Source organism: Vigna angularis, chromosome 6 (assembly GCF_016808095.1).
Source record: "Vigna angularis cultivar LongXiaoDou No.4 chromosome 6, ASM1680809v1, whole genome shotgun sequence".
Classification (NCBI taxonomy): domain Eukaryota; kingdom Viridiplantae; phylum Streptophyta; class Magnoliopsida; order Fabales; family Fabaceae; genus Vigna; species Vigna angularis.
In genome coordinates this window covers 26672389-26687517 of record NC_068975.1, presented here as the reverse complement: position 1 = coordinate 26687517, position 15129 = coordinate 26672389, and the positions used below count along the sequence as shown (strand labels likewise).

At 31.5% G+C, this 15129-nt stretch overlaps 2 protein-coding genes across 2 annotated transcripts; one reads left to right on the top strand and one right to left on the bottom strand.

Annotated features, from left to right (window-relative positions):
• Positions 1 to 702: 702 nt before the first annotated feature.
• LOC108343729 (hydroxycinnamoyltransferase) lies at positions 703 to 2973 on the bottom strand. Its single transcript, XM_017582074.2, has 2 exons — positions 2417 to 2973; positions 703 to 1880 (listed from the first exon to the last, which is right to left on the bottom strand). The coding sequence occupies exons 1-2, from the start codon at positions 2837 to 2839 to the stop codon at positions 1014 to 1016; spliced, it is 1290 nt and encodes a 429-aa protein (XP_017437563.1). The 5' UTR covers positions 2840 to 2973; the 3' UTR covers positions 703 to 1013.
• A 4592-nt stretch (positions 2974 to 7565) lies between these two features.
• LOC108345770 (peptide-N(4)-(N-acetyl-beta-glucosaminyl)asparagine amidase) lies at positions 7566 to 14868 on the top strand. The gene is made up of 17 exons (XM_017584510.2): positions 7566 to 7720; positions 7809 to 7862; positions 7953 to 8120; positions 8253 to 8351; positions 8548 to 8634; positions 8888 to 8970; positions 9236 to 9349; positions 9822 to 9876; positions 9985 to 10071; positions 10678 to 10733; positions 10823 to 10882; positions 11031 to 11118; positions 11204 to 11950; positions 12042 to 12102; positions 13060 to 13162; positions 13759 to 13893; positions 14502 to 14868. Exons 1-17 carry the CDS (start codon positions 7643 to 7645, stop codon positions 14584 to 14586), a joined length of 2160 nt encoding a protein of 719 aa, XP_017439999.1. The 5' UTR covers positions 7566 to 7642; the 3' UTR covers positions 14587 to 14868.
• The last annotated feature ends 261 nt before the right edge of the window (positions 14869 to 15129 follow it).

Genomic DNA, 15129 nt, shown 5'->3' with positions numbered 1-15129 from the left:
GTTAGAGTAATAATATTGGATAAAAAAATTTGGTTGGTATTAGATATTTGTATTGTATTTTGTCCATCAAATTTAAATGCCAAATAGGCATCTAGGGTTGAACTTTTTGTATGCAATTTAGGCAACCTTGGACCATATATATTTTATTCTGACTTTTACTTGCTTCACTTTCACAATTTCTTCGGTAGTTCCAAAATCTTCCAAATGATACTTTAATTTTCAAGAAAGTGATTTCTTTCAAAAATTTAGTGTTTAACTTAAAAATTTGAAATATTAAAATTATAATTTTTTTTATATGATATTTAATTTTATCATTTTTATTTAACATAAAACTTAAACTCACAAGTAAATTAATTTAAAAAATATTCTAGATAGAAACACATCTTAATGTAAGAAATATGTTTGAGAAAAAGGTTTTCATTCCGTATTATTTCTTCTTTCTTACAAAGTTCTACCTCTCTTATTCTTTCTCTTGAGCAACAACAATGATGAAAAGCTACATGACAGCATTGCTGCAGTACAATAATAAAGGGTGGTTTAATATTTTTCCACGAGTGTGGGGTGCACTACCCTCTCATTCTTCATTAAAATTCCTGTCTTTTCCTTATTCTGACAACCTTTTTTTCATTTCAGAAAGCAAATGTTCGAAACAAACACCCTAGTAATTGAAACGGAGAAGCCTATCTATTAAAAAAGAATAAATAAACAAAAGTGATGTAACGAATTTACTGAAGCAGGGTACACTGCGAGCCTGACTCATCAGAAGTTGAAGGTACACAAATACTATTATCTCACTGGCAACAGATTTCAGCTGGTTCTATACTATACCAGGTTCGTGAAAAGCTTTTTGGTTCTTCCAAATTAAGCACGTTGATGTGAGCATCGTGCAAGAACCTTTATACTTGTCTGCTCCCACAAGCAAAGGTGCCAGCTTTACATTCACAAAAGGAAAGAGAAAAGATGATAGAGACAAGAAACCAGAAAAAAGTTAACTTTCAAGTCAAAGTGTAAAATCAATCATCCATTCCACAACCAGCAAGAACCACCACTGCCTCCAACTCCATTATAGCTTCGTCTTTCTTCAGTTCAGCCACCTCTTCCTCCGCCAGCATCACCGTCACCGATCTTGAAAGCCCTCCTTCCGCGCTAGGCATCACCATGATCAAACCTTCGCTCTCCACATTCCCCACCCGACACGAAACATGAACTGGTTTCTCGTTATTTACAAACCCTGCACCGTATAACAATGACTCCTGATCTTCCTCCTCCATCAAGTGCTCCATGCAGACACAAGTTAACTCACTCCCATACACGCGTTTCCCTTCATTGCTAGCCCCTATTTCTGAAAGCTTTTCCATCTGCCAATGCACTGCACTAACTATGCCTCCTAGTTCCACGTCTTTCACTTTCTGCGAGAGCGTTGAAAAGTGCAAGGCGTTTCCCAAGTACCCGATTGGGAGGGGAGGTTTCAGGAGACTCCTGAAGTCGCTGCAGATGCGCAGAGAGTGAGTTTGGTCCTGAGTTTTTGGAGGTCTGACACTGGCGATACGAGTCCAAAACAGAGCCGCCAGAAAGTCGAATGGGGTGGCGTTGGGGCACGAGCCATGGACTTTGGAGAGGCACTGTTTGATGGTTGAACTCGAAAACTTGAAGGTGGCTGTGGCAAAGTTTGTTGCAGAGGCTGTTTTTGTGGATGACGATGATGACGATGATGCATGGCCGCGAGTAGAAAGTGGAGCGGTCAAAGGAGGGTGAGTGATGGGAAAATGGCTGTGAAATTCCGTCCATGATTTGAAGAATGATGCAATGAAAGTTAGATCTGCCATCATGTGACTGCAGCTTACTCCTATTGCAACACCTCCTTCTTGAAAGCTGTTTATCTGCAACACCAGCCAATAATCTGTTGTTATATCTCATCCATATCAACACAATAATGATCTAAATCTTCGATGGTTGCAAGTAAACATCGTAAATCATTGTTCATTTTTTTATATAAACATAATCAACCAATCAAAAATCAAGTTAAGTATAAACTTTTAAGCAGTAGTTATCATAAAAATCAACAAATACATTGCATGTCATAATTTGTGCCTTAATAACACGGCACCGAAATCATTTAGTTAGTTTATGTTACATCATCCATCCAAACATCTTAACCAAACAAAATTTGTCTTTTCTTGTCTTGTCTCTCTATTCAAAAATGGGTGATAACCCATTTTCTAATAGTCGTTGTTCGGCTAATTTCTCAGAGATACATCATATGAATGCAGAGTCCATGATAGATGGGCTAGACCCTTTACTGTCAGAGCAACAGAATGTGTAAACAGCAAATAAAATCTAAAAACTTTAACAGAATTATTATCTGTACAACACACACAACCTGAACAAAAGCTTCACCAATTGTGAATAACACTACCTGAATTCGAAAGGGTGACCAAGTGGAGGGATCCTCAGGCATATCATCCCAAGCAACCAGAAGCTTTTCCTCAGAGTAAGAAGCAGATTGGAGCCATTCATGAAGGGTGGCATCCACAGTGGCCTTTATGGTCCTAACGCCCGCATCATTGCACTTCACTTCCCACTCACCATTCTCCCCTCGAACCAACCGGCCCGTCAAAACAGGGTACTGAGTCAGAACCTCCGACAAGGATTCCCTCAAAGGGTCCAAATCAAAGGACTTAAACCAGTTATCCTCGTTCTTGTAGTAGAATATAACGTGCAGACTGTGGCAGCCCATGCCACGGTCCAGCGCTGATAGTGTGTGAACCTTACCAGAGCTAACTGGTCTGCTCGACACAACCGTTAGTTTTGAGTTCAGGGTTACCCTCAACTTCGACATGCTTATGTTTCTGCTTGGCTTTGCCTTTCCCCACACCACAATGTGCGGTTATATATCAGATGAAAGAGACAGAAAAACAACAACAACACCCAATATTGGTTAAGTACTTCTTCTGTGAAAATTGTTTATATTCGCATGTTGTTATATACATGTATGTGTGTATAATACAAAAACAATTGGTAATAATGAAGAGTGATAAGCTTCGTGGACAGTTGAGAATTAAATATAGGGAGGTGACGGTTGGTAGTTTTATTTATGTGAAGGACCTCAGCTGTTTCTCAAACCTTAGCCAATGCTCTCTTTTTTTGTTCACAAACTAAGAGGGGTATTAACTTATTTTCCTGAATTGTTACATTGTTTTGAAAATACAAATTGTAACAAAATACACATGTAGTACTATCTTAATTAAGTTTTGGTAATATTGCTTTTCAAAAAATATTAAGGATGTTAAGAAATTCAAAACAGAGTTTTCCATGCACTTTTATCTTTTGATTCTTAATGAGAGTTTATTTATTAGTTGTTCGCTGAATATCCTTAAAGCTCTTGCTTAATTGGACCAAAGAAGACTAATTGAGGAGATTTGTTTAATATGGACTGTTGTATTTCAAATATAGAAGAGTTTTGAAAATACGTTAGTTGACTTATAAGGCATGTCTTTCTACAGTCAGTGTGTATATCACTTCACTACATTATTTTGCATTAAATAGAGATATTTATTTGAGTTATCACTTTCATATATGGCAAGTGCACTGCTGTTTGAACTTAATTGTCATTTAAGACAAATTTTCAGTTTAAATTAGATCACAGAGATAGGAGTTTTCAAAATAACTAATTATACTATTTTTAATATAAAATTTTATGGATATTTTTTTAATTAATGTGAAACTTTCATTTTATATGAGACTAGAAATATTAAAGATTTATATCAATTAAAGATATAATGAATTTATAAATTTTATTTCACAAACCAATTTTATGGATGATTTAAGTTAGATTTAAAGTTTACTATTAAAATATTAGTAAAGTTATTGTTGGACCTATTCGTTATCCAACAACTTATTAATATATTGTTTTAGATTCGAGATATAAATATTTTGACAATCATTATTAAATTATTAATTAATATCTGATATTCATTAATGTCTGATTTTATATTCGATTAGGTAAATATTTCAACATAAAAAACATATTAAAAATCTAACATTTACTAAAATAAAATATATAAATAAATACAAACATAAACTTAAAAGTTATTTTTGTTAAATTAAATTTGTCTTAAAATTTATATTTTTAATATATATCGTTGTATTTATTCATAATTTAATTATATTTAACTCACACTTTATTCATGATAATATTTGGAACAGATAATACTTGAATAAGTAATTAAGAAAGTAGTCTGAACTAGTTGGGTTGTTAACATGTCTACCAATATATAGTTAAATTTGAGATATTGTACTTATAACTACTCATTTGAAACGTGTAATACCAGTTGGATAGCAACTTGTAGCTTCAACCAATTACGTAAATGTTGTTATCAATATTAATTAAGTAGTTAGGCTGTCAAATCCTGCATCACCTATGACCCAACCCGTTAATGCATGTTGGTGGACAAGTTTTAATTAAATTACATGAAAATAAATTTAAATTAAAACTTATCCGTATTTGGGTGGATAAAAAATACACAAGAATAAAAATATAGAATTAAATATGTTTTTTGGTTCAAAACTTTGGTCTATTTTAGTCTTCAAACTTTAGAAATGTGTGAATTTAATTCTTTTAACTAAATTTTGTTAGACTTATTTGATATTTCAAGTGCGTTTCATGATAGCATTTGAGTTGTTTATACTGTTTTGACATATTTTTGCTTCAATGTTACTGAGAAATGCATTTGAAACATCAAATAAATTTAACAAAATTTGGTTAAAAGAACTAAATTCACACACTTTTAAAGTTTCAGAATTAAATTAGTCTAATTCCAATTTTATTGAAAGTTAAGAGACAAAAACATATTTAACCCAAAAATATATACAGTGTCCCTTACAACTTTAAAATTTATTTTCCCATCTTTCCCCAGATAATCTGCATTAATTTTAAAATATATACAGTTTTATGGCTGCAAGAGATCAAATTTAAATTTTTCATGGTTATATAATTTCATTGATTTGCTTACACAGAAAAATTAAACAAATTTATTGCTTACCTTTTATACAAACATTTGCCTAGTTACTACCAACACCGACAGAACTTCAGTTCCCTTGGGGGCCCAAGAAATTACAAATAGGAAATGGTGTTGAGATTATACACATATACTTCTTTAAGAAAAAAAATATTTACTTTTCAAATTCATAGAAACCTAACTTTTATTATTATAATATGACCATTTTAAGATGGAAGTATTGGAAGTATGAGTATTGAAATCAAATTCTCCTTTTAGTGTGAAATGCTCCTTTTGTTGTGAACCGTGAGTATTTAAAAAATATATACATTCTCAAAGGATATATAAATAGTAACTATTCATAAATGAGTAACAAAATATATGAACCTACTACTTATATAAAATTATGATTTTCGTTTAACTTTTGTTGGAGATCTAAAAATCATTTCAATCTGATGACTTACCACATGTTTTAAGTACAGTTAGGTTAAGTTAAAAATTATTTTTTAATTATGAGTTAAATTAAACTTGATTCACTTAACTTAAGTTAAGTTAAAATGGATTTAAGTTAGATTCAATGTAAATTGATCCATAATTTATTAACATTTTTTTTATCTTTATAATAATATATGATAAAATAAGTTAATATTTTGATTGTAACACTATAAAAGAATGAGTCATGTTAACTCATTTTCACAGTTGTAATTTTTGTATACCTTTAACTGTCAAAATATTTTTTTTCTTTGTCTCTGTATCTCTTACCTATGCATATGCTTTATGTGACTAATATTTCATAAATGCCTTTTAATTTTTTCTAAATCTTCCATAAAACTAGCACATCTAACAAACTAGGAATAAAATACATGTTATAAAAACATTACATTGACTCATGAAAAAGTTAAACAAGTCTCTAACTTTATTAAAAATGTTTTTAAAAGATTAAATATGTTTTTAGTTTATAAATTTAAAATTTGTTTTTAACTAAAATTTAATATATTTTAATTTAATTTTTTTAAAAAATAAATAAATATAGTCATTTTAATTCTATGATATTAATTTTTTTATGGATTAAACACTGATTTAGATTGTTATTTTAGTTAGAATTGTACACAACTGTTACCTAAAAATATAATCTAACACGTAAAAAAATTTCATGATTAAAATGAATATATTTATTTTTGTTTAAAGTTTGATAATAAAATTATTTCAACATTTATTACAGAAAAAAATAATATTCAATTTTATGTCAAAATCTAAAAATTAAAAATACATTTAATCTTATAAAAAATGAAACTAATTGTTAACCGTAAATTTAATCAATAATTTTAAGATAAAAATAATATACTCAAACTAAATATAATTTTCTAATGTAATTTTCTCTTATTGAACCTTAATTACCAATCACCAACTCATAGTTTGTTTCTTGAATAAAAATTTAAAAAATGGTAGATTTGACAATAAAGTGAGGAATCTAGACCACCTTAATCCTTTATAAACCCTGTTACTTATTTTCAGCTCACATATAAAATAATATTTTATATCACATAGGAAGTTTAATAAAATAAATTTCAATTAAAACCCCTTTAAAGTACGTTAATAAATTCATTTTAAAACCCTTTTAATTCATAAAGAAAAGTATGTGTATAAAGTAGTTTACATATAAACTAGTGGAAACACATCTATTAGCATATGTGTGTCCACTTTTATCTTATTGATTATAAAAATGTAAAAAAAAAAATAATAATCATTATAATTATTAATAAAATAAAAGTGCTATTAAATTTATAAAAACTATATTTCTAAAAAGTAATTGAAAAATACATACAAAATTTAAAAATTAAGATAATTAATAAAATTATTTATATTATTAAAAATAAAATCAATTTTTATATACAATCAAAATAGAACAGTTATAAAAAAAAATCAATTTTGTATCTAGTTATTGAAGACTATTTCTTTTGATAAAGTCTTGATTTGATTCACAAACCCAAATTCAATTAAGGAGCTAAAAAGTACATTTAGATAAAATTTTCAAATATGTATTTTTTAAAGAATAATAATATATTGAAAATTCAATAAATTTATGTAACGCGTATTATTTTAATTTTTGCACAATTACAAAAAATAATATTTTAATAATCACATTACACTTAAAACAGGTTGTAAAGTAATTATATAAGTATGAAAAACATCATTTTATTTTATTTATTTAATTTATCATTTTCAATAGAGAACCAAGTTAAGGGATCATAAGACACGAACCCTAAACCCTTTATCTCCATGCATCAAACCACAATAATTTATGTCAATCACTATGATATTTTTTTATTATTTGTCTTCTTTATACATTCACACCAAAAAGTTTGATTACTATTCAATTTTATGAAATTATAATTTTTGGCTTAGATAAATTACTTCAATTGGACCTAAATAGAAAATTATCTTAATATTAAATTATATCGAATAATTAAAAATATTAATCAGGGATATTTTTCTTGTTCACGTTAGTTAATGATATTAATAATATTACGTTACAACATTGTTCCTGTTAATGTTAAAGCAGTAACGGTTCTTGTTTATTAAAATATTTATTTCTGAGTAAAAAAGAAGGTTTACTCAGGGGAAGTTGAGCAGAGAGAAAGAAGATGGTGGCTCGCAAGTTTCAGGTGGTTCACGACGACTCTGATTTTGATATCAATTACGACACAGACGATGGCTTCGAAGTGCGTCTCTTTCTCTGTAACTTTTCTTTCTCAATTTCAATTTCACTATCTATATCCAATTCATTCCTTCGTTATTCCACTGTTGCAGGTTTTTCAGTTCCAGCTTTATTCCCTCACTTCCGTTCCACCTCATCAGCAAAAGGTTCCGATTCGCTTTTCGCAATTCTCAATTCTTCTCCCTAATTTTCAGTTCCTCATTCCTAAACTTTGATTCTCTGCTTACATTGCTCAGATTTTTGGAGCCGAACAAGATACACCAGTCACCACTGATTCTGATCTCATCGCCATTTCTGACAAACTACGACTCGTCTCGGTCAAGGACACCGAACCGGAACCGGAACAGGAACAAAGTTATTCCGATTTGTTGAAATCCGATGAGGAATTGGCCCGACTCTTGCAGGTATCACCTAAGATCATGTGTTCAGAATCATTGATTTTGGAAATGGAAAGCATTTCTATATCTATTTATTGTTGCAACTTCATTTTCATTTTCATTTTGTGTGTTTGTGCATGTGCTATTATATCTGTACAGGCAGAGGAGGAAGCGCTTTTGTTGCAGCAATATATGTCTAGCGAAAATCCTCGAGAATTTGATAGTAGAGTGCGGTCCTACATTAGTCAAGTTCGAATGGTATTTTTTAGCTTATTCACTTGGTAATAATTTTATCTTCGTTTTGAATGAGGAGAGCAAGATATTTGGTTCATGAAGTTGCATAGGGTGAAGATAGACTAAGAAACTGGTTTCTGTCTGTGTTGTCGTTATGAATATTATTATATCACGATTGATTCCATCACTTCATGTATTGATTTGTTTTAATATATTGCAGTATGAAGATCCAACGCGCCAGGAGGCTGCTCGGAAGTCTGTTCCTGTAGAAGAGCTTGAGGAGAAAGCTTTGGTCTCTTTGGCTAAGGTAGGAGAATTTATCTTTGTTTATTGTACGAATATAGAGTTTCGTAGAGGATATCAATCTGTCTTAAGTAAATCCAACTATTTCACTGTAACTCTCTGTACAACTATTTTAGAAATTCATTTACCCTGGAACTGTCTTTTTCTTCATTTTGATAAGAACTGTGTATAAATTGCGATGTTGTTGTCATTTCATAAGCATATGATTTTATTCATTTTCTTTTTTGTAATCCCGGAGCCTGATAAATATTTTCCAGGAGGGGAACTTCAAGCCATCGAAAATAGAACAAGATCATGCTTTCATGCTGCAGCTGCTTTTCTGGTTCAAAAAATCCTTCAGGTTTAAACTGATTATTATATTTTTTGTTCTACCTTTAATGCCAATGGACCAAACGTTTCAATTGCCAATAATTCCTTAAAGACTGAAGAGAGTGGATCACATATCTCATGCTTCATGTAATTACTGGCGTATTTGTGATTTGAGTCAATTATCATTCGTGCAGTCTTTGTCACCATGATAGACATCGGTTAACCTACACACTGTGTAATATTTTTCCAAATGCATCTGATTATTTTCTTATTTCTTTCTTATTCTTGTATAATAGATGGGTGAATTCACCATCGTGTAACGATTGTGGTAAAGAAACTGTAGGCCAGGGCATGACTTCTGCACTTCCTTCTGAGACACTTTATGGAGCTTCTAGGGTTGAACTCTATCGGTATGTGAAATTACTCTGTTTCAAGGAAAGTGGTTTTTCTAATTATCATACTTTATATTTATTTTAATTTTCTTATGACATTATGCATCTGAACTAACTTTAAACCTTCTTTATGCTACCGAATGGTCTGCAATTTTTACAACCATCAACTTACTAGTTTCTTTAAATCTGAAAATATCATTTTTTTCAATGTCAGCAAACTGTTTCCTGTTTGATTTTACTTTGTAGAGATCTTTGCCAGCAAATCCTATTTTTGTGAGTGGAGTTATTCATCCATTACATACTACATATCTATTTACATTTAGGAGATCTGGTGATAACAAACTAGTTTTGTTATGGTTACCTGGATACTGTCCTTTTTCTTGTAAAGCATTTTTGAAGGGTTTTTCTCATGTTCACTAACTTTTTAGCTTCTATTTTCTTTACCTAACTTCTATTTCATGTTATTTGCATTTATCTTTTCACAACCCAGTTGTACCTTTTGCTCCAAACTTACTCGCTTCCCTCGGTACAATGATCCAATGAAGGTATTCAACTCATGTCAAGTTGTTTTAATTTATACTTGGCTGACTGCCTATACAACTTCACCATACACATTTACGTTGGATACTGATATTCCCTTGTTAAAATTGCAGCTTGTGGAAACAAGAGAGGGCCGCTGTGGGGAATGGGCCAATTGCTTTACTCTCTATTGTCGAGCTTTTGGCTATGATTCACGTCTGGTTTGTAGCTAGATGAAATTCAGTCTTTTCAATATGCTGGTTTTTCTTGGTTTCTATACTGCAATTGAGTTCAGAATGCATTGGTTTTTTGTATCATTAATCGCTAGATAATGTACATGATGATTCTGATATTGCAAGTGCAGTGCCCAATGTATTGTGTGAAACGTCCACATGACAAAATCTTGTGTTTTGTTAACTGATTTCATTGTAGTTTTACTTACATAATGTATGTTTGAGAAAAAGTCGTGCTTGCTATTCTAAATTAATTTGTTATCTGTAAGGAAAAGATAGGCATAGTGTGGACATGTAAATCTTATTTGATTTTGAACTTAGCTTGCATTCTTATCTGGTTCGCCTTACCCTTTACAATAATTTGGTGCTCATGCTCAATGAGTTCTATGGAATGATTGGGCCATTTTTCACTTACTAGGGGAAAAGGGTATTGAGTACTGATGTCCTTACAGTTTTGGTAGTGAATTTTATCCATGGTAAAATTGAAGTTTGTTAATTTTTTTCTTTGCATATATATTTGCAACCTACGGTGTACATGTGCTTGCTTGTCTTGTAAGGAATGGGTTTTTGACACTGATTTTAGTCCATCTGCAGATCTTGGACTTTACGGATCATGTTTGGACAGAGTGCTTCTCTAAATTCTTGGGCAGGTAAAAATAACATTGACCTAAAGTTGCCGGTTATCATAATCCTGCTGTTAAAACTATTTCTGGTCTGATGTGTTTGTATGTTCTTACAGATGGATGCATCTTGACCCATGTGAAGGAATCTATGACCAGCCATTATTATATGAAAAAGGGTATTGTTCATCTTTGCAGTACTTTCACTTTAGTGTATTGATTGCTATCATCCATCTAATTGACAGTGAGAAAATTATTGTTCTTTTCCTCATTAAGACTTTCCATCTTGCTTTCATGTTTCCTCACTTTTTAAAATATGTGGCATAGGTGGGGGAAAAAGTTAAATTATGTAATAGCCATAGCAAAAGACGGGGTTTATGATGTCACCAAACGATATACAAGGAAGTGGCATGAGGTAAGTTTTACAATGTATGCACTTGCATGAGAATCAAAATTTGCTGATAACTTATGAATTTTATATATTTTTTTTCAAAATTGAGGTTCTGTCTCGCCGTACTATGCTTACAGAGCCTTCTGCATCATCTGTATTACGTAATATAACAGAAGAAATTCGAAGAGGCCTTCCATCTGAACTACTTTCAATTATTCAAGCTCGTGATATGGTAGAAAATGAAGAACTTGAGAGGAGTTTACATGCTAATGATGACGAGTCATTATCATTACCAGGAAGACGAAGTGGGAATGAGGAATGGCGCAAATCCAGATTAGAGATTGGTTCTGATGAGCTAAGTTCTTCTGCTTGCCCAGTTCGTTTGTGCGTAGATGAACATGTGACAAGGATTTACAATGCATTTCATGCTGTCCTTTATCAATTCGTTAGGGAAGAACTAACAAAGTTAGAAGCTGTTGAAGTACTCAGGATTACTAAAGGAATTCTTTTGGATCTTCGCAATTCCCCTTATAAAAGTAGAAGGACCTCCATTGATTCAGTTCTAAATAAACCAAAATTTCAAAAACTGTTGCCATCTTTTGATGACTTAATTGGTGCACTTTCACTAGAGAAAAAAGTGAATACAGATGGGACAGTTGAAATTGGTTTGGTCGCTGACCCTGTTGTTACTTCTTTAGCATTGCCTGTTGCTCTAGATGTTCTGGATGACATGATTTACAATCTTGACAAGTGTGAAAACTACGGCAAAGATATGTTTCTGCTGCCACTTCCAAAGTTAAATAGAATACATTCGGGTTCAGTGTTGGCAAGTTCGGAGGAGTTGCCTTTTGGGATTGTGAGTTTGGATATAACTGGACATTTTATATGTTTACCATACTCTTTCCTTATAGCATCTATAAAGTTGTCACTATTTTATGAAATTTCAGATAACATCAGCATTTGATGGAATTAGAGTATCTAAATGGGAAGAACCAAATGGAGCAAGAGGTATCGTTAACCAATTAAATAACTTACCACATAACATTGTGCTTCAAGCTTAAACATATTTTTAGACAATTTATTGAGGTATTGTTGTTTTCACCTAGAAATGGAAAAATGTGATATCTACTCTCCTGTTAGAAAAGAACAAGTTATGGCAAATACATCAAAATATCTTATCTTTGTTGAGTACTTGGCTTGATATCTATCTTTACTAAATTTTCTCAAGAATATTTCCGCTATATCAATTGTATTTTATTAATAGATTGTAAGCAAACTAGTTAGAATTTATAGTTTAAGTTACTAGTGTTTAAATGTTAGAAACTTGACTTTGTGTAGTTAGTTTCTCTGCACTGTTATGCATTTCTATGTTAAAACTCTCATTCTTAGAAGTTTTCTTTGTTGATTTTTGGTCTTCGATTAATGAAAACTAATTTATAATTATCAAGTGTTAGGCACTATTTAAAGGGGGTAGAAAACGGATATGAGGGACAAAGTAATGAAAAAATATTTAGTGGTCCCAAATTTACTAAGTGGACCCTAGGCATAACATGATGCTAAATTTTACAGTTTGTCGGTGGGGAGGACCTTCCTAGAGGGAGAATGCTAAATTTTTGTAGAGAGGGTTTAAGGTGATCGTGAGAAGGGAATTTTGGGTAAAATAAGTGTCCATTTGGCCTGGGTAGAGATTGTTTTAGGAATTACTTGGTATTTTTGTCCATTTTTCTTATACTGGATATTTATTTTCCAGAGGACTTTGGTCAATTCAAAGAAAACATGTTCCTTTTTTGTTGAATAAATAATATCCAGAGATTTTAATTCCCTGTCTAAATGCTCCGCCAGTTTAAATGCAAGTACCAAAAGTATAATTCCATTTTATTCCTAATGTGCACACCTTTCTACACGTCCATACACTACTTGCTTGATACTCTGATATAAAAGTATCGGTTTATGTTGACTGTGTAGGTTGTTGGATCGTGTATAGAACATTTGATTGCAAGATGTTTGAGCTTGTAGCATATGATTTGATGTCAGCCAATGATGCACCAGAAAGGGATCCAATGAACTGGTATGAACTTTGGAATATACGTTGAACTACTGTTACATCTTTTCCATTATCTTTACCATTTTTATTAATTTTCGAGTAGCCGAGTTAGTTTGCCTTACCTTGTAGAGTTCTTCAATTGTAATAAGCTTCATCGCTTCAAATTAATATAATGTGTTGCTCCCTCCATATATGATTAACAATGAAAATTTTAAATTTAATTTGTAATCAATTTAAAACATTCGTGACTGTAGTAATAACTTTAACTTTACATTCAACAAAGTATTGATGTTTTTTTAAACAGGTGACACAATATAGTTTATTGGTATTATAAAACTTATGCTGTCATCTTATCAAAATCAAATTCTTAAAGACAATATACAAGCTAAGCAAGAAAATTGTGTCATATATGTGTGCTGCTTTTGTTCTACCTGTCAGCAACCAAGAAAATTGTGTCATATTTGTGTGCTGCTTTTGTTCCATCTGTCAGCAACCATATATGTTGTTAAAATTATCTTTTAACCTTTTCTATGTTTGGTAATGATTTATCATGTATAAGCTTCAATTAATAAAACATGTACCATGCATTCATTATATCTTGTGATATGTTATGTTCTCAGGATTCTTGAAGGTAGCAGTAATAAGGGGATCAATTGGCAAGTTTTGGACAAGCAAACCTCTCAGTTCTTTGAAGACCGTTTTCAACGTAAAACATACAAAATCAATTGTGCAAGCTTTCCATGTAATATATTCAGGTAATAATATATCTTGACACAGTGAAAAAACTTAAACAAAAAAATTGGGAGTGGTTTTGATAGGTAACCCCAGTGAATCCATTTTGCAATTTTCTTTACTAAAAAACAATTATGTGTTGTAAATCTATTGGAACATATAGTGTTTATGTTTATGCTTATCTGTACAACCCATTATAAATATATAATTCTATTTAAAGAATTATTAAGTTTTGTGTTTTTTAAATATTTTTACAAATGAATATTTTTCTTCTTTTTTGTTGCATAAAAGGCAAACACAAAGTGTTTAACTTTTTATTTGTCTGATTTGTGTCGGTCTACATATACTGGACTACATATTTAGATAGTAATAATGAATTCTTATCATTTTCCCTTTATCTTAATTATGTTTTTATACTTTGAGATGACCATTTTTTTTTTGGGTATTTGGATAAAAAATTATCATATCACTAATTTAGTTTTAATGAATATTCTTTCTAGAGTAAAATGACTATTAAGACTAGAAAGGTACATACGTTTGATTGCTCCTGTGTGCAGATTGTTTCTTATTTGACATTGGCTGAATCTGTTTCTTATTCTGATGTTTCAAATCATAAATAATTTCTGTACAGGTTTAGGTTTCTGGCAGTCAGAGATGTTCATTCTACTTCCCGGCTGCAAATCGGTAACATTGACCTCTACGCAAAATCTACATGAAACGTAGTTACCGAAATAATCCCATCACCATGAAAGAATATAATCTAAATGAGAATGCAAACAGAAACCCAAATGGCGTGGGTCTTCATTTAATCTGTATCAAAGTGATATTATTTATACTGGTCAATGTGGGACATGCTTTCATATTAAATTGTTTTGTTGGTCTGCCTTATAACGTCGGAGGTTTTACTTAATTTTTTGGTAGCTTATGGTAACATTTGTTCTGCCTCCTGTACATTATGAACAGATTGACCTCAAATGTATGTTATAGCATTTGGATTTTGCGCGGAGGGTCGTAATTTATCCACTTATCATTCCTGCAAGTCACGTGAAAAGATCTGACTGATTTTTCTTGTTTACCTGTAATTCGTATTATAGCACCAACTCCAAAATGGGATGGTTTTAAAGCATGACCTATTTTACTTTCATTCTTATCTAATCAATAGTTTCCTGAAAAAGTATGTGGCTTTGAAAAATGGAGACTTAAAAAAGACAGATTTTGTTCTGCATGTACTAGGGAACTACCCGTTGCACAAAATGTAG